Source organism: Callorhinchus milii, unplaced genomic scaffold, assembly GCF_018977255.1.
Source record: "Callorhinchus milii isolate IMCB2004 unplaced genomic scaffold, IMCB_Cmil_1.0 Scaffold7, whole genome shotgun sequence".
In the NCBI taxonomy this organism is placed as follows: Eukaryota; Metazoa; Chordata; class Chondrichthyes; order Chimaeriformes; family Callorhinchidae; genus Callorhinchus; species Callorhinchus milii.
This window is the reverse complement of record NW_024704748.1, coordinates 7466271-7485928: the sequence shown is the minus strand read 5'-3', so window position 1 is coordinate 7485928 and position 19658 is coordinate 7466271. Positions and strand designations below refer to the sequence as shown.

Here is a 19658-nt window from a genome sequence, read left to right as displayed (position 1 = left end):
TTAATTAATTAAACGCGGTAAATTAACCCTCAATTTCCGCAGAGATGAAGACTAACGCAGCAGCGAAAGGTATTGAATGGGAGAAACGAGATCTATTTCACAGTTCCCAAACCCATGATCATATTTGCTGATTATAGCAATATTTATTTCTCTTATTTACTCTTATTTTCTCTTCTTTTAAATCACAAAAACCTTCCAATATCTGTCTTTACTAGAATACAAGGAGAGCCTTGTCAAATCAGGTCAGAGATTATTTGACATGAATATAATAAGAATAATATTCCTTGCATTTGATACGGCGCCTTATCACGTCTTCGAGACGTCTCAAAGCGCTTCACAGGATATACTGTCAAGTGAATTGACCGTATTTTGTGGGAGAAATGCGGCAGTCAATTGCGCACAGCAATGTGTCACAAACAGTCGTGGATTCAGTGACCAAATTATTATTATTTATTTATTTTGTGGAGAGGATTATTACCCCTGGAAAAGTGATCCGTCAATCGACTACTACCGTGTCCCTTCTTACTGCGAGGTGACGTGCGTGTGTGTGTGGAGTAAGGCAACTTGCCCAACATTTCGCCCTGACCCGCGCGGGAATCAAATCCAGGTCCTCTCGCTTGCGAGGTGAGTGCTCTAACCACTGAGCTACAGGACACCACAACTAGTGTTGATGATGATGTTGGTGTTGGTGATCACACATTCACTATAAGAATCTTATCATGATTTAGGATTGGAAGAACTTCGAAAAATCTTCTTCGAAGCAGGTGAGAAAATTACCAGGAATAAATAAAGAGTTTTGATTCATTCGCTGCTTTCGCTTTAACTGGAGACCTGTAGCTTAATGGTTAGAGCGCTCGCCTCACAAGCGAGAGGACCTGGGTTCGATTCCTAGGTGGGTCAGGGTGAAATGTTGGGCAAGTTTCCTTACTCCACACACACACGCACACCTCCGTTTACCTTGCAGCAAGTAGGAACATGGTTGTTAGTTGACTGGCTTTCCTGGGGTTAATAATTCCTTAAAAAAATAAAAATAATAATAATTTGGTCACTTCAATCCACGACTGTTTGCGGGACACTGTTGTGCACAATTGGCTGCCGCGTTTCGCCCACAAAATATAGTCAATTCACTTTACAGCGTATGCTGTGAAGCGCTTTAAGACATCTTGAAGACTTTTAAGACATCTTGAAGACGTGACAAGGCATTACATCAAATGCAAGGATTATATACATATTTTTGTTCGGTGAATTCGATTTTGTGATTTTTTTTCATTGATGTCGGTAACAGAGAAGAAATATTTGGCCAATAAAGAAGGTAAATTGTACGATGCAATACCAAATGAGATTTACACGGCGCCTTTTCACGTCTGGAGGATTTCCCAAGGCACTGGATACTCAGGGATGTGGACCCGAGTTGGAGGTTGGGATAAGGAGGGGTGGAGGGCGGGGAGGATGGGGATAGGAGGGTGACCGAAGGTGCGGTTGGTCGAAGACGAAGATCTTGAGTCGGGCCTTAAAGGAGGCAAGGGTAGGGGTGAAGAGAAGGGACTGTGGGATGGAGTTCCAGAGGGTGGGGGCACAGAGGCTGAAGGCGCAGGCTAGGCTGGGCGGGGCACGTGAAGCAGGCGGAGCCCGCTGAACGGAGGGAGTGGACAGGATGATAAGGGGTTAGGAGGTCACAGAGGTAGGGAGGAACAAGGCCATGGAGAGCTTTGAAGGCGAGGACCAGGATCTTGAACTGTATCCTCTGGTGGATCGGGAGCCAGTGGAGCCGGGTGGGGTTGATGGGATCATGGAGTCTGGTGCAGGAGAAGACACAAGCTGCAGAGTTCTGAATGATCTGCAGATTGTGGAGGAAAGAGTTGGGAAAGCTGACAAGCAGGGAGTTGGCGTAGTCGAGCCTAAATGTGATGAAGGTGTGGATGAGGGTTTCAGAGGCCTGAAGGGTGAGGCAGTGGATAGAGAAACCTCAATAAATTAGCTCGTCAAAGGTACTTTTATGGGAATTTTTATGTTAAATTAACAAAAGCATGCAAATGTTATCGAATTTCCCCCTACAGGATTTGGAAAATCATATTGGGAATCGAGTGAGTACATTTTTATAGATGTTTCCTTTGGGGGAAAAAGAGAATTTCTTTCTCTTTCCGAATCAAGATTCTTATTATTATTTTATTGTAGTTATTATTTATTTAATTATTATTGGTTGCATTATTGTTGCACTTGTTATAATTTTGCCCACAAAATACGCTTTGAGACTTAACAACAATGTGATAAGGCGTTGGATATAATAATAATCTTTGCATTTGATATAGCGCCGTATCACGTCTCCGAGGCGTCTCAAAGCGTGTAGCGACTATATAGTTTGTGGGTGAAACGCGGCAGCCAATTGTGCACACCAGCGTCCCACAAACAGTCATGGATTGAGTGACCGAATTATTATTATTTTTATTTTATTCTTTAAAAAGGAACCCACTTGTTAGTCGATTAGCGGATCGCTTTTCCGGTGGTAATAATCCCTTAGCAAAAAACAATAATTTGGTCACTCAATCCACGATTGTTTGTGGGAAGTTGCTGTGCGCAATTGGCTGCTGTGTTTCGCCCACAAAATATACAGTCACGATACTTTACAGTGTATCCTGTGAAGTGCTTTGAGACGTCTCGAAGATGTGATAAGGTGCTATATCGAATGCAAGTATTATTAGTAGTAGTACTAGTTGTATTTATGTTGAATTGATTAGTATAATATTATCACAGTTATTAATAGTAATTATAATGATAATGACAATTAAATCCTTTTTTTATATAATTACCATTGATTATTTGTTTCCAGAACTTGAGAAGAGAACCATAGAATATGAAATGGAATACATTCGTGAGAAAAAAACTTAACTATTTTGTTTTNAAAATATATATACAATTTGTAGTCCTGTAGCTTAGTGGTTTGAGCACTCGCATCGCAAGTGAGCGGACCTGGTTCGATTCCGGGGCGGGTCAGGGCGAAACATTAGGCAAGTTTCCTTACTCTAAATGCTTCTGTTTACCTAGCACTAAGTAGGAACCCAGTTGTTAGTCGATTGGATTGGCGGATCGCTTTTCCGGGGGTAATAAACCCTACAAAATAAATACAAATAATTTGGTCACTCAATCCACGAAGTTGCTGTGCAATTGGTTGCCGCGTTTTGCCCACAAAATATACAGTCAATTCACTTTACAGTGTATCCTGTGAAGCGCTTTGAGATAACTATATTCTAATAAGGTCAGCTCATGCAGAACTCTGCCGCCCGCAAACTCACCCAGACCAAACTCTGTACCCACATCTCACCGGTTCTGGCCCAGGCTCCACTGGCTCCCCATCACCGAATGGATCGACTTCATAATCCTCACACGCGTGTTCAAATCCCTTCACTCTCTGGCACCTCCCGACTTCCCCGACCTCTTTACTCCCCAATCCACCACCCGACGCCTCCGCTCGACTGGCCCCGGCCTCCTGCTCGTCCCTCGCACTCTCCGCCCACCATCGGAGGTCGTGCTTTCAGCCACTACTCCCTGAGAATCTGGAACACTCTCCCTCAATCCTTCCGCCTCGCCCCCACTCTCCCCTTTTTCATGTCCCGCCTGAAAACTTTCCTCTTCGACCGTGCTTATGGCCACCTCCTCCTCCCCAACTTGGAGTCAGGCTCCGCCACTGTTAAGCCTTCTGAGATGCTATCTCTGCATGTAAGGTGCTGTATAAGAGCAAGTTGTTGTTGTATATCAAATGCAAGGAGTATTATTATTAGAATTCTTTAATTTAATCTTAAAGTGCTCGATCAGATCATCTCCTTAACATGCTTTGTTCCAATCTATTTTTCGAAACATCACACAAACTCTGTAACGTGTTAGAATTAATAATAATAATAACGTCTCGAAGTACTTCACGGGATACACTGTACAGTGTAGAGACTGTATGTTTCGTGGGCGAAACGTGGCAGCCAATTGCGCACAGCAACATCCCACAAACAGTCATGGATTGAGTGACCACATTATTATTATTTATTTTATTCGTGTTTGTTATTATTTTATTGAGATATTTATTGTTGAGTCGGGCCATTTTTATTCCATCTCCCCTCTCACCCCAGGGACCAGAATTGAACTAAAAAAGAAAGGTATATTTTCTCTGTCTCTCTCTCTCTCACCCTCTGTCCACGTCACTCTGTCTCTGTCCATCACTCCATCTCACTCTCCATCTCTCTCTGCCACTATCCATTTCTTTCCTCCTCATCCCCACTCCCCAAATGCCTGAATATGCATCATTAATTCAAACTGTAAATTTCTTCCATGAATTTTGCAGATTTCATCCAAATGGATTTCAACTATGGTGAGAATTTCTTTTAAAAATTAAAATATCATAAAACACAGTTAGAAATAATGGGATTATTAAATAATTTGTAATAACTGTAGCATTTCCTTCCTACATCATGTTTATTTATTACAGATAGGAAAGCGGCAAATATCAAAGCTGGTAATAATCATAATAATTAATACCCATTAATGATGATAAATCATAATTATTAATAATAATAAAAATACTCGCCGCTCGACAAGGCTCCTTATCACGTTGGGAGGGAGGGAGGATCTCTCAAAGCGCTTTGCGGGCAGGCCCCGTTTTGCTCACAGCGCGGTCTTCGCGAACAGCCACGAAGCGTGCGAGCGATTTTATCTATCAGCCGGGACACCGGGGGAGAGAGCGAGAGAGAGAAAAACTCACCTGGCTGATCACGGTGACGGGTTTCCGTGTGTGTTGTTGTTGTCACAGTTACCCTCTTTGTGTACCCCCCCCCCCTCAGTAACATGTAAGTAATATATATATATATAGTTATATAGCTACATAATATTATTTAAGGGCAGTGGGGGAGACTTACCCCTTTTAATTAGATTCTGGTGAAGCAAAAGCTTGCAAACGATTTAGTTGCAAAGCTGTTTGCAAAAGAAACAGCAAAACAGCATACACCAGATGCCCGGCCTGAAACAACAGCTGGACTGGAGGTTGCTTGATTGACAGGCGGTGAGCAAACCGACTGGAAAGTCGCATGGACGCTCACGTGGGGAAAAAAAAAGCCACACGCATGTGCGGGTGGAGCCCAAGGGCCCTATGAAATGCAGTGCTCGGTGTACGCTTCCTGGTTGCTGTCTAATGGGCGCCACCCGGTAAGTACCGACGTGAAACAGGATCACTGTGCAAGTCAGGTCGGTTTAAGTGGCTTTATATGGATGTGGTATTGTGCTGCTGGTTGTTATAGTTCTCTTGTGTGTTAATTATATTTGACCCCCGATGCTGTCTAGCTTACATTGTGGTCGTCCTTATCTGCCCAGGGAGCCTAGGGTTGTTCGGTCTTAATACAGACCTGTTGTTTTTAACCGATTGTTTCCTCGAGTCTCTGTAAATCTCCCAAGACAAGAAAATGAGTAAGTCTCTTAGAGAGCATCTGTCGACAGCCGCACCCCCACCCAGTTACCGGTCATTGGAGTTAACCGGGAATACCCGTGAGGGACTTGATTCTGGCTCGGCCGAGACGCCTTCGAGCAGGGACTCTCCCTGGCAGGTTTACGAAAGGACTAGAGGCCACTTGGTCCGCAAAAGTTACTAAACTTCACAAGTAGTACAACGAAGAGTGAGAACCGTCGCACTTGGCGCCCCGACACGGGGCTCGAGGACATTGACATAGAACTTGGGAATTTATTTCTGCTGGAGTGTAGAGATCAGATAATGGTAGATACAGGCGACTGGTAGGTAGAGCAACCGGGACAAATTACTAACATATAACGTTCCGCGAAACACATGGGGCGAACGCACCAAGATGGGGGAATGGCTATACGGACGAGGTGTAGCTGTTGAAAAATTACAGTAGCAGAAACAGAGAGGGAATGAGTGTGCTTCGTTGCAGCCGGGGGTGGGGGTGGGGAGGGGGTAACGCACGAGGTTAATCGACCCGAATAAAAATTAAATGAAAGTAAAACAGCGTAGGATCGGCTACACCTGAAAAAAATTCAGAGCAAAGCAGAGAATTCTCAAATCCCTGTGGGTACATGATAGGACAAGGGGGCCATTGTCTGTGAGCCTTGCCAGTCGTTCCTGCAGTCCGGTTATTATATGTGGAAAAATGTATAATCTTTAGTAGCTAAAGGTAACTGTGCTCAGTAAGAGTGTAGTGGGAGAGGAGCCTGAACAGAAAGGGAGAAGTGTGCTTGCAGGGGAGATAGAAGGCAGTGTAGATCTTGACCAAGTGCAGCCGGAGCTAGAGTCTCTGCGAGATGCCATCTTATTATTATTATTATCTTGCAGTGCTGCCCGCTGGCACTTGGAGTCATTGGAAAAGACCTGTTTGGGATCGTTGCAAGTGGGGGCTGACTCCGCGATAGCAAGGGTCCTGTCAAGAGGGGGAATCGATTCCTCTTAAGATACATTTAGTTTCCAATTTACTCGAGCCGAAACCAACTTCGACTTTGAGGAACGCAATCTCTCAGCTGCTACTACAATTTTAGCAAAAATCGGGAATTTATCACAGCATGGAGGGAAAATTAAAATTTCAACTGCCTGATGTTGGCATCAAATCGGCAGCACAGGGCAGGGGAGAAATGCTGAAAGGATTTAAGACCAAGATGGACTCTGTGGGAAAGGCTTTTACTAGACCCTACGTTGGAGTTTCACACTCGATTAAAATCAGATTTGGAGTTAGGGAGCTGACTAGCTCAAAGCAGACCCCCATTGGAAGCGGTAACTTTGGGACCTGATGGAAGGGTTAAATGCTTGTGTATCGCGATGGCTCTTTGCAGGAAGTCGAAAGGGTTAAGTTGTCCGGTGCTGAGATTGCTATCAGTAAATGGACGGCAGTGGGTTGGGAAGAGACGGAGAAACACTCTACCCTCTGCAAAACACATCCACTCAGACACCCAGCTGATCACGGTGACGGGTTTCTGACATCGATTTGGCGTTTTTTTTTATCTACAGCATTGAAGACAGCAAAGACATCGATAGAGAAAAAAAGTGAGTTGATGAGGAGTACTCTAACTCTTCTCTTTCTCTCTTCTCTGGCTCTCTCCCCCCCACCCCCACCCACCCCCCAGAACTGTGCTGGAGCGTCAGCGTAGACTATATGAGTGTGCGTGTTGGGTGGTGTGGCTCGAACCCACAACCTTTTGACTTGGAAGCGAGCGACTGAGACGCAAGATTCATTAGATAGCAATTTAAAAATAAAACCCTCTCGCTCGATTGGTAACTTTCCGTCAGCTTTCCATTAATCCGTTGATTGATTTGAAAATAATTTTCTGTGCAGAAAAGCGAGAAAACATCTATCAAATTAATGACAAAGCTTCACGTGAGCACATCTCTGTGTAACTAACATGAGTGTGTGTGTGTGTGTGTGTGTGTCGGACACCTGGCTGATCACAGTGATGGGTTTCCGTGTGTGTGTGTATGTGTGTGTGTGCGTCAGACACCCGGTTCATCATGGTGATGGGTTTCTGTGTGTGCATACGTGTGTGTGTGTGTGTGTCAGACACCTGGCTGATCACGGTGCCGGGTTTCCGTGTGTGTGTGTCAGACACCCAGCTGATCACAGTGTGTGTGTGTATGTGTGTGTGTGCGTCAGACACCCAGTTAATCATGGTGATGGGTTTCTGTGTGTGTATATGTGTGTGTGTGTTTGTATCAGACACCCGGTTGATCACGGTGACGGGTTTCAGTGTGTGTGTGTGCATGTCAAAGAGCTGGCTGATCACAGTGACGGGTTTCCACATGGGTTATCCAGATATCAAACCAGTTTGGGCAGAAAGATTTGTTGATTTTTTTTCTGCTATAGAAAGTGCACTTGAACAAGGAGAGCGTGGTAATTATGAACAATAAAAAATATTGTTACTTATTAACAACTGTAATCATAATATAAAAATCCGTGCACTCAATACGGTTTATATAACCTCCATTATACTTTATGCTTCAAAAGAAAAAAATATTAATAATGCAGTCACTAAATCCACAGCTATTTGTGGAACACTGCTGTGCGCAATTGGCTGCTGCGTTTTGCCGACAAAATATACAGTCACTACACTTTACAGTATAATCTGTGAAGCGCTTTGAGGTGTCTCGAAGACACGATAAGGCGCTATATCAAATGCAAGGATTATTATTATTATTAGCTTTCCCTCGCACATAATAAAATGTGTTGTCAATCCTAATAAGACATTTTATTTTGTATTGATTCGTTTAGCTTTGAAGGAAAATGCCAAGAAAAAGCGTAAGTAACTTTTTTTGGGTGATAGCTTTAATCAAAAATGATAATAACACACCCAGAGGCGCGCGGGCACAATGGCTAAAACAATCATTTCAGTTGCACGTTTGTCTTTAGTTTCTGCTGAATTGTAATCTCATTTTATCCAGAGTTTATTTATTTCATCTTATATTTGATTTTTTTTCGTTTTGCCAACAGTCGATGCTAAAAATCACATTAAACAAGGTAAATTAATATTATTAATAACCATCCTTAAGTTTCATGCAGTGCCTTTCACGGTGGGCGGACGTCCCAAACAGCACTTTGCAGGATACGCTATAAAGTGTAGTAACTGCGTTTTTACGGGCGATTGTATCTGGGAGATTTTTGGCCAGGACTGTGAGAGAGAGAGAGAGGGAGACAGAGAAAGAGAAATTCCCTTCTCTTTTCCTGACAGAGTTGTGGGAGATATTTAACGTCTGCCCTGACAGGGCAAGGAGAGGGAGTGAGTGAGGTTTGATGTCTCATTCGAAGGACAGTGTCTCCGACAATGCGGCATTCTTTGCCCCCAGCGTTGTGCTGGAACGGCAGTTTTGACAAAGTTAGGGTTGTTTTAGGGGTAAATTGGGCAAGTTTCCTTACTCAACACACACACGCCTCTGTTTACCTAATAGTAAGTAGGAACCCGGTTAGTTAGTCAATTGGTGGATCGCTTTTCTGGGGGGAATAATCGCTTCAAAATAAATAATAGTAATTTGGTCGCTCAATCCACGACTGTTCGTGGGATGTTGCTGTGTGAAATTGGCTGCCGCGTTTCGCCAACAACACACATTCACTACACTTTACAGTATGTTCTGTGAAGCGCTTTGAGACGTCTCGAAGATGTGATAAGGCGCTATAAGAAATACAAGGATTATTATTATTATAAATTGGTTTTAATTGTGATTTTTAAAATTATAATCAGTGATCACAGAACTGAAAGTGATTGTGTCAAACAAAGGTGAGGAGAGAGGGAGAGCAGAGGGTTAGAATTTATTGATTGATTTATTGGTATTCATTGTTTTATGTATTGATTTAGTGATTTTTTAAATCTAGTTAGTTGTTCATTCATTCATTCATTCTCTCGTTCCCTTGTTTGTTACCTCATTCCTTCCTCCTTGCCTTTTTTCCTTCCTTTCTTTCTTTTCTTCCTTCCCTTCATTCCCTCCCTCCATCCTTCCTTCCCTCCTTCCTTCCCTCTCTTCCTCCTTTTATTCATTTTCTGTCCGTCCATCCAACTGCCTCCTATTAATAATAATTTTGAATAATAATAATGATAAACATCTCAATATTAACCTTTGACTTTGCTCCCACAAAATATACAATCAATTCACTTTACCATATTTTCTGTGAAGCGCTTTGAAATGTGTCAAAGACGTGATAAGGCGCTATATTAAATGCAAGGATTATTATTATTATTATTTTCTCTTTGACACGGATGACAGAAGAAGAGTTAAAACGTGCCCAGCGCAGTAAGTTTCTGACTACATGCACAACCAACATTAATCATGGAGTCCTGTAGCTCAGCGGTTAGAGCACTCGTCTCGCGAGCAAGAGTAGGAACCTGCTTGTTAGACAATTGGCAGATAGCTTTTCTGGGGGTCATAATCCCACAAAATACACAGCCATCCCACTTTGTAGTATATTCTTTGACGTGCTTTCAGAAGTCTCGAAGACGTGATAAGGTGCTATGTCAAATGCAAGGATTATTATTATTGCTATTGTTATAAGATTTCTTTCACTCCTCTGCCTATTTTCAGAATGCGATGCTACTTCAGGTAAGAACTTGGTGTCTCTTTGACCGAAGGTTAATTCGTAATTTGATGGATTCATTGATACATTCATCACAGCGCCTTATAACATTGGGAGGATGTCTCAAAGCGCTTCGCCTGATTTTCATGACAAAGTGTATGTGACTGTATATTTTGTGGCAAAGCTTGTGCACAGTCAATTCACTTTACAGTATATACTTTAAAGCGCTTTGAGACGTCCGAAGACGTGATAAGGCGCCACATCAAATGCAATAATTATTATTAATAATATCTAATTTGTGAATATTTTCTCTTGATCTCTACAGATTTTGAGAAATTAGTTCTCGAACGAGATGAAGCTGGTAAGTACATTTGTTTTTAGGTCAGCCAGGTGTCTGACACACACGCACGCACGGAAACCCATCACCGTGATCATCCGGGTGTCTGACACACACACACACACACACACACACACACAAACATACACATGGGAACCCGTCACCGTGATCAGCTGGGTGTCTCTCTCTCTCACACACACACAAACACACACATGGAAACCCGTCGTCGTGAACAACTGGGTGTCTGACACACACACGCATGGAAACCCATCACCATGATCAGCTGAGTGTCTGACACACGCACACACACACACACACACATACACACACACATGGAAACCCGTCACCGTGATCAGCTGGGTGTCTGACACACACACACACACACACGTACACACAAGGAAACACACACGGAGAATGGCTGCCTCTCTCTCTCTCTGTGTTGGCGCAGATTGGCAAGAGCCAAGGTTTGGGGGAACCCAGAGTGTGTGTCGTCTGTGTGTGAAAGTGAGTGTGTAAACCTGTGACATTAATGTGAAACATTTTTTCACAGAGAAAAATCTACGCAAAGCAGAAGCAGGTATATGATTGCTGTTATTCTCTTGTACAGTCTCGGAAATCACAGTCTAAGATGACGCTTCAGTGCAGCGCTGGGGGGAGAGAGAGAAAGAGCATCGCATTGTCGGAGGCGCCGTCCTTCGGATGAGACGTTAAACCTCACTCACTGCTCCTCCCTCACCGTCTGTGCCCTGTTCAGGACGGAGGTTAAAGATCTGCGGTGCTGTTGGGAAAAGAGAAGGGAGTTTCTCTCTCTATCTGGAGTCCTGTAGCTCAGTGGTTAGAGCACTCGCCTCGCAAGCGAGAGGACTTGGGTTCAATCCCTGGGCTGGTCCAGGGCTAAACGTTGGGCAAGTTACTCCTTATTCCACGCACTTGCTTGGTTGTTAGTCGATTGGCGGATCGTCTTTGTGGGAGTAATAAACCCTTCAAAAAAAAATAGTAATAATTTGGTCACTCAATCCACGACTGTTTGTGGGACACTGATGTGCGCAATTGGTTGCTGCGTTTTGCACACAAGACATGCAGTCGATTCGCTTTACATTGTATCCTGTGAAGCGCTTTGAGACTTTGCGAAGATGTGATAAGGCGCTGTATTAAATGCAAGGATTATTATTATTAATATTTTTATTATTCAACTTTGTTTATTAAATCTTCGCAGTGATGATTTTTCGTCAAGAGGGAGGTTTGTGCTAGTAATTTACTGCGATTGACTAAATTGACTCATACGCCTTATATCTCTCTCTCTCTCTCCCTCTCTCTCACTGTCTGCGTCTCTTTCACTCTCTCTTTCTCCCCCTCTCCAACACCAGGCTCCATGACCCTGTCATCTCCACCCTCCACTGGCTTCCCATCCCCCAGAGATCAAGATCGAGTTAGTGGAGTCCTGTAGCTTAGTGGTTAGAGCACTCGCCTTGCAAGCGAGGGGAACTGGGTTTGAATCCCGGCAGTGCGAAACCTTATGCAAGGCTCCTTACTCCACACACGTGCCTCTTGTTCACCTAGCAGTAAGCAGGAACCTGGTTGTTAGTTGATTGGTGAATCGCTTTTCCGGGTGCAATAATCCCTTAAAAAAATAATAATTTGGTCACCCAATCCACGACTATTTGTGAGACTGCTGCGTGCAATTGACTGTCGCGTTTCGCCCACAAAACACACAGTCAATTCACTTTGCTGTGTATTCTGTGAAGCACTTTTGAGACGTCTCGAAGACGTGATAAGGCACTATATCCAATATAAGGATCATTAAGATCCTCGTCCTCAACTTTAAAGCCCTCCATGGCCAAAATTACAATCCGTCCCCATTCCCTGCCGTCTCACAAGGAACAAACTATCAATTTTCTTTTCTTTTCAGCACTAAAATTATTTCTCACACAAAAGGAAGAGATTGGTAAGTTTCAGTCAAGTTTACACCTTCACACACACGTGTGTGTTGTGTGGTGTGTGTGTGTCACTGTGTGTGTGTGTGTGCCAGTCGCTCGCTCTCTCGCCTCCGATTCAGAAATTTGTGGGTTCGAGTGCCCCCCCGACCACACAAACACACACTCCACTAACACACAAACATGAAGGGACGTAGTCCAAGCTGATCTTCCAGTGGAGCTCTGGTGGGAGAGAGAGTGCAGCATTGTCGGTGACGCCATCCTTCGGATGAGACATTAAACCCCATTCACTACCTCCCTCCCTCCACCGTCTGTGCCCTGTTCAGGGCGGACGTTAAAGATCTCCCGCGGCGCTGTCGGGAAAAGAGAAGGGAGTTTCTTTCTCTCGCTCTCCTGGTGTCCTGGCCGACAATACCCCCAGAAAAAATTGCTTGTTCACTCGCTTCGCGACTGTTTGTGGGGACGTCGCTATGCGCAAAACAACACACACAGTCACTACACTTCACGGTGAAAGTCCCACGAAGCGCTTTAAGACGTCTTTTCTCCCTCCCGACTTATTAATAAAATGAGGAATATTAAAATCTAACCCAGATTAATGTGATAACATGTTGGATTGTTGAATCGTGACTGTAGAGAGCGATTTGGAACACAAGAAAACAGGTGATTGAACATATATATATTGTTTGCAAATGTATCACAGGGAAAATTAAAAAAAAAACTTACATTTAACGTAGCGCCTTATCACATCTTTGAGACGTCCCAAAGTGCTTCACAGGATACACTGTGAAGTGTAGTGACTATATTTTGTGGGCGAAACGCGGAAACCAATTGCGCACGGCAGTGTCCCACAAACAGTCATGGATTGAAGTGATAAAATTATACTTTTTTTTGGAAGGGATTATTACCCCCGGAAAAGCGATCCGCCAATTGACTAAGAACAGGGTTCTTGCCCTGACCTGCCTGGGAATTGAACTCAGGTCCTCTCACTTGCGAGGCGAGTACTCTAACCACTGAGCTATAGGACAACACGTGTGAAAGAAATACAGTAGTTATTTGTTACACTTCACTTTGATCGTGAGGATTATTTATTATTAATTACTATTTATAATTTTTTTGTAGAAATGGAAGAGATACTGAAGGAGACAAGTGAGTATTAAGTGGTGCAATGTTCTCGCTCGCTCTCATTCTCTCTCAGTCTTTTCCTCTCTCTATCTCTCTTTCCTCTCGCTGTCTCTGTCGCTTTCTCAATCTCTATCTCTGTCTGTCTCTCTCGTTCTCTCTCTCTGACTCTTCCTCTTAAAGGTTAAAGTGTGATTATCCATGTCTTTACCTAACAGAAGAGAGACAGACTGAACTGAAAGCAGGTAGTTAAAGGTTTAAAGTACAATAAAGCTTGATATTTTATTCAGAGTCCTATATTTAGTATTTGTATTTAGTATAGCTTGGTAACATAATAAAGCTTTGCATTTATATTTGGTGTAGCTTGATCATTATAATCGCACCTTCGAGACGTTTCAAAGCGCTTCACAGGATATACTGTAAAGTGAATTGACCGTATTTTGTGGGCAAAGCACGGCAGCCAATTGCGCACAGCAGTGTCCCACAAACAGTCGTGGATTAAGTGACCAAATTCTCATTATTATTGTTTTTATTTATTTATTTATTTTGATGGAATTATTACCCCCAGAAAAGCGTATGTGCCAATTGACTAATAACCGGGTTCCTGCTAGGTAAAACAGAGGCGTGTGTGGAGTAAGGAAACTTGCCTAAGGTTTCTCACTGACCCGCCAGGAATCGAACCCAGGTCCTTGCGAGACAAGTGCTCTAACCACTGAGCTACAAGACTCCACGCAAATACCATCCACACTAAACTCAGGAGAGAGGGAGGGAGAGAGCGAGGGAGGAAGGAAGGGAAGGTGGCTGAAATCAAAGAATGTTGATTTTGATTTTCCAATCCAATTCTGTGTCCCAATTTTCCGCAGAAATTAATCAACTTAGAAAAACTCTGGAGGAGGAAGGTAAGATTTGGGGACTTGGAACTCATATAGTCGAAGCTCACACTCCAGCGCAGTGCTGGGGGATGGAGAGCGAGGGAAAGTGCCGCAATGTCGGAGACGCCGTCCTTCGGATGAGAGGTTAAACCTCGCTCACTCCCTGCCTACTCGTCTGCGCCCTGTTCAAGGCGGACATTGAAGGGAGTTTCATTCACTCTCGTATCTCTCATAAATAAATAATAATAATTTGGTCACTCAATCCATGAATGTTTGTGGGACACTGCTGTGCGCAATTAGCTGCCGTGTTTCGCCCACAAAACTGCACTTTACAGTATATTCTGTGAAGCGCTTTGAGACGTCTCGAAGACGTGATAAGGCGCTATTATCAAATGCAAGAATTATTTATATTATAGATCAGAGACTGATTAGGAAAAAAGACGGTAAAAATATGAATTGAAACTGGAATTGAATCGAATTAATAAAACATTTCATAACTTATCTCCCTCCGTCCCTCCCTCCCTTCCTCCCTCACCTCATCCCATCTCCGTCTCAAGAACACTCACTCACTCACTCACTCACTCACTGCTGTGCGCAAATGGCTGCCACGTTTCACCTACAACATATACAGTCACTACACTTTACAATGTATCCTGTGAAGCGCTTTGAGACGTTTCGAAGACGTGATAAGGCGCTGTATCAAATTCAAGGATTATTTATATGATCAAACTCAAATTTGTATTGTAAAATACGATTTGGGGATAAAAGGGATTTATTTAGGAAACAGTGATATTTATTTTCTGATACATTGCAAGTAACACACTATATTTCTGTTTATTTCTCTCCCCCCCAAAAAAAATCAAACATACAGAATTTGAGATGTGCAAAAAAATAAGTGAGTACTGGATACAACAACAACAGCATTACATTGTATAGCGCCTTTCACGTCGGAAGGACATCCTAAGCCGCTGAATAAATAATAACATATGAACCTTTATTTTTCCCTTCTTTATTCTCCTTTAAAATCTAATTATTGATGATGTTGAGTTGGAGTCCTGTATCTCAGTGGTTAGATCACTCGCCTCGCAAGCATTTAATTCCCGGCAAGTCAAGTTGGCCAAGTTTCCTTATTCCTCACACACATCGCAATAAGTAGGAACCTGCTTGTTAGTCGATTGGCGGATCGCTTTTCCGGGAATAATAATCCCTCCAAAACAAAATGATAATAATTTGGTCACTCAGTCCACGACGACTTGTAGAACACCTCTGTGTGCAATTGGCTGCCACGTTTTGCCTACAAAATATACACTTTACAGTGTATTCCGTGAAGCGCTTTGAGATATCTTGAAGACGTGATAAGGCGCTATATCAAATGTAAGGATTATTATTATTGATGGTGTTAATAATTATTAATTGGTTATTACAATTTGTTTTACAGACAAATTGGACATCGAAAACGGTAAAATTCACATTTACTCCCTTTCATGTCAGGAGGACATCAAATTAATTAAAAACTCCGTCGCCCAGAGACTCACCCTCACAAAACTCCGTCGTTCCCCCGCCATCACCCCAGTCCTCTCCAGGTTCCACTGGCTTCTTACCTCACAAACACAGTAAACTCCGTACCACCTTCACAACAGTCCTCGCCAGGCTCCACTGGCTCCCCCTCACACACATTAAACTCCGTACCCCTAATGTTTTGCCCTGACCCTCCCGGGAATCAAACCCAGGTCCTCTCGTTTGCGAGGCAAGCGCTCTCACCACTGAGCTACAGGACTCCACGTCAAATGCCAGTCATTGACCTATTTGGAGATTTTTTTTTGGAGGAATGTCAGACTCATTTACGTCTTCATTCCACAGAGAAAGAAATACAAAATAAGTTGAAGGAAGGTAGGCAAATAAATTGATATCGAAAAAGATAAGGGAATTTCTTTTCTCTCATTCTATCTCTCTTTCTCTGTCTACCCTTCGGGCGCTTGTCTCCCTCTCGATGTCCCAGATAAAATTGCTCGCTTGGGATATTTGCAGTGTCAATGGCTAACTGTTTGACATTTCTATTTGCAGAAAAAAAGAAATATATGGAGACTCTTAAAAACACAGGTAACATATATAATGGAGTCCTGGCGCTCAGTGGTTACAGCACTCGCCTCGCAAGCGAGCGGACCTGGGTTCGATTCCCGGGTGGCTCAGAGCAATACCTTGGGCAAGTTTCTTTTCCGGGAGTGATAATCCCTTCAAATACACAAAAAATAATTTAGTCACTCAATCCATGACAGTTTGCGGAACATTGTTGTGCACAATTAGCTGACCCGTTTTGCCCACAAAATATACAGTCAATTCACTTTATAGTATATCAATTGAAGTGCTTTGAGACGTCTCGAAGACGTAAAAAGGCTCAATATCAAATTCAAGGAATAATAATCATATTATTTAAACGTGATTAAATTTCATTATTTAAAGAACAATTTCTGCGGGAAAGAGAGGAAGGTGAAACGATTTTTACATCAATGATCTATTAGAAAAATAAGATTAATAAAAACTCGGAACTCATAGAGACTAACCTGACATTCCAGCGCAGCGCTGGGGGGAGAGCGAGAGAATGCTGAATTGTCGGAAACGCCATCCTTTGGATGAGACGTGAAACCTCACTCACTCCCTCCCTCCCCGACTGTGCCCTTTTCAGGGCGGACGTTAAAGATCTCCCGCAGCCTGTCGGGAAAAGAGAAGGGAGTTTCTCTCTCTCTCCCGGTCTCCCAGCCAACAATCCCCCAGATAAAATCACTCGCTCGCTTCACGGCTGTTTCCGAGGATGTTGCCGTGCGCAAAACGCACAGTCACTACACCTCACAGCTCAAAATCCTGCGAAGCGCTTTGAGACGTCCTCCCGACGTGATTATTATGACATTATTATGGCAGACTTTTTGACACACATCATCCGAAGCGCTTGTAGTCTCTGAAATGTGATAATTAACAGATTATATAATTGATTTCCAGAACTCCATAAAAATCAGGAAGGCAGAAAATACTTGGGTGAGGCTGAACGTCAAAGTATAACTAAACGATTCCATCCTTCGGCGAGATGTTATGAGCCGTGAAGTCCTGTATCAGTGGTTAGAGCACTCGCCTCGCAAGCGAGAGGACCTGGGTTCGATTCCCAGGCAGGTCAGGGCAAAATGTTGGGTAAGTTTCCTTACTACACGCACACACATACACACACACACGCCTCTGTTTACCCAACAGTTAGTAGGAAGTCGATTGGCGGATCGCTTTTCCAGGGTAATGATCCCTTCAACAAATAATAATAATTTGGTCACCCAATCCACGACTGTTTGTGGGTCACTGCTGTGCGCAATTGGCTGCCGGGTTTCGCCCACAAAATGTACAATTACTACACCTTTACAGTGTATTCTCTGAAACACTTGATATGGTGATAAGGCACTATATCAAATGCAAGGATTATTATTCTAAATGGGGGCTGCCTGTGAAATGCACAGTCACTACACTTTGCGGTGAAAAATGCTTTGAGACATCCTCCCTCTCGATATGATAAGGTGCATCGCTCGAGACGTCTCAAAGCGATTCACAGTGTCCACTGTAAAGTGCAGTGACTGTGTGACGGAAACGAAATGATTTAAATCTTCCCGTTTCAGAACATTCATTGAAGGAAAAAGATAAAGGTGAAATCTCAAAAACGAATCAAAGAATTCGAGAAATTAAAAAAAAATGTTTATAAAATAAGGAATAATTCTATCAGGTAAGGAGAAGGGAGTTTCTCTCTCTCTGTCTCCTGTTGTCCTGTCCGACAGATAAAATCGCTCGCTCGCTTCATAGCAGTTTGCGGAGACGTCAGGCACTCCGCGCAAAATGCACAGTCACTACACTTCATGGTGAAAATCCCGCAAAGCGCTTTAAGACGTAACCAGGGGCTGTATCAAATGCAAGGATTATTATTAATAGTAATATAACACTTTCCATTGTTGAACCACAGAACTCAATAAATGTCGAGACAGCAGTAAAAAANCAGGTAAAAGGAAAATAAGTCGATATATATTTATGGAACTCGGTTGATGGTTGCTTTCCTGGGGGTGATAAAAGCCCCTTAAAAAAATGCAGAATAAATAATAATAATAATAATAATAATTTGGTCACTGCTGCGTTTTGCCCACAACGTATACAGCCAATTCACTTTACAGTATATTCTATGAAGCGCTTTGAAAGATCTCAATGACGTGATAAGGCACTGTATCAAATAATAACGATAATAATCCTTGCATTTGATACAGTGCCTTATCACATCTTCGAGACGTCTCAAATCGCTTCACAGACAATACTGTAATGGGTTGTGACTGTATTTTGTGGGCGAAGCACTAAATGCAAGGATTATTATTGCTAAATCGGTTTGTTTTTTCCAGAAGAATCATTGAAGCTGAAAGTCACAGGTTGTACATACATAAAAATAATATTGCAAAATTCATCCGTTTTATTGTTTAAGGTGATTCAGTTATTGTTTTACTCGTGCCTTTTTTCCCCCCTGCAGAACTCAATAAATGTCAGGAAACTCTCAACCAAGCAGGTAACAAATCAATCTCTTAATAATAAAAAAAATTGGTTTCTTTTCTTTCGACTGTCTCATTTGCTCGCTCTCTCTCTCGCCCTTCGCGCCAGGGACTCGGAACTCATATAGTCTAAGTTGACACTTCAGAGCAGCGCTGGGTGGGGGGAGAGAGAGAGAGAGCGCACGTTGTTGGAGATGCCGTCCTTCGGATGAGGTGTCAAACCTCCCTCCCCATCTGTGTCCTGTTCAGGGCGGACGTTAAAGATCTCCTGGGGCACTGTCGGGAAAAGAGAAGAGAGTTTCTCTCTCTCTCTTTCACCCGGTGTCTTGGCTGACAATCCCCCAGATAAAATCGCCCGCTCGCTTCACAGCTGATTGCGGAGATGTCGCTGTGCAATACATTTCACTGTGCAAATCCTGCAAAGTGCTTTGAGAACTCCTCCCGTTGAAAAGCTGTATTGATTGCTATTATTACTGCTGCATTATTGTTCTTTCTCTAGAAGAAATACTGCGAAACAGGGAGACAGGTAATCAGAACAAATATAATAATAATACTAATAATAATAATCATCCTTTCATTTTGTGCAGCGCCTTGTCACATTTTCGAGACGTCTCAAAGCGCTTCACAGCTTCACAGCGCTTCACTGTAAAGTGAATTGACTGTATATTTTGTGGGTGAAACTCGTCAGCCAATTGCGCACAACAGTGTCCCACAAACAGTGACCAAATAATTATTATTATTATTTTGGAGGGATTATTAACCCTGGAAAGCGATTCACCTATCGACTAACAACTGGGTTCCTACTTACT

General features: G+C 43.0%; 1 protein-coding gene across 1 annotated transcript in view; it reads left to right on the top strand.

Annotated features, from left to right (window-relative positions):
* LOC103182775 (nuclear-pore anchor-like) overlaps window positions 1-19658 on the top strand; it is a 168099-nt gene that overhangs the window by 32912 nt on the left and 115529 nt on the right. Inside the window, exons 17-39 of the mRNA XM_042336810.1 lie at window positions 729-764; window positions 2058-2084; window positions 4116-4142; window positions 4328-4354; window positions 6986-7021; window positions 7311-7352; window positions 8241-8267; window positions 8460-8486; window positions 10040-10057; window positions 10357-10392; window positions 10919-10945; window positions 11585-11608; window positions 12278-12313; window positions 13422-13448; window positions 14285-14320; window positions 15165-15188; window positions 15732-15752; window positions 16154-16183; window positions 16358-16393; window positions 17288-17323; window positions 18706-18732; window positions 18831-18866; window positions 19349-19375. Coding sequence (XP_042192744.1) covers window positions 729-764; window positions 2058-2084; window positions 4116-4142; window positions 4328-4354; window positions 6986-7021; window positions 7311-7352; window positions 8241-8267; window positions 8460-8486; window positions 10040-10057; window positions 10357-10392; window positions 10919-10945; window positions 11585-11608; window positions 12278-12313; window positions 13422-13448; window positions 14285-14320; window positions 15165-15188; window positions 15732-15752; window positions 16154-16183; window positions 16358-16393; window positions 17288-17323; window positions 18706-18732; window positions 18831-18866; window positions 19349-19375 — 690 coding nt within the window. The remainder of the gene's footprint in view (window positions 1-728; window positions 765-2057; window positions 2085-4115; window positions 4143-4327; window positions 4355-6985; window positions 7022-7310; window positions 7353-8240; window positions 8268-8459; window positions 8487-10039; window positions 10058-10356; window positions 10393-10918; window positions 10946-11584; window positions 11609-12277; window positions 12314-13421; window positions 13449-14284; window positions 14321-15164; window positions 15189-15731; window positions 15753-16153; window positions 16184-16357; window positions 16394-17287; window positions 17324-18705; window positions 18733-18830; window positions 18867-19348; window positions 19376-19658) is intronic.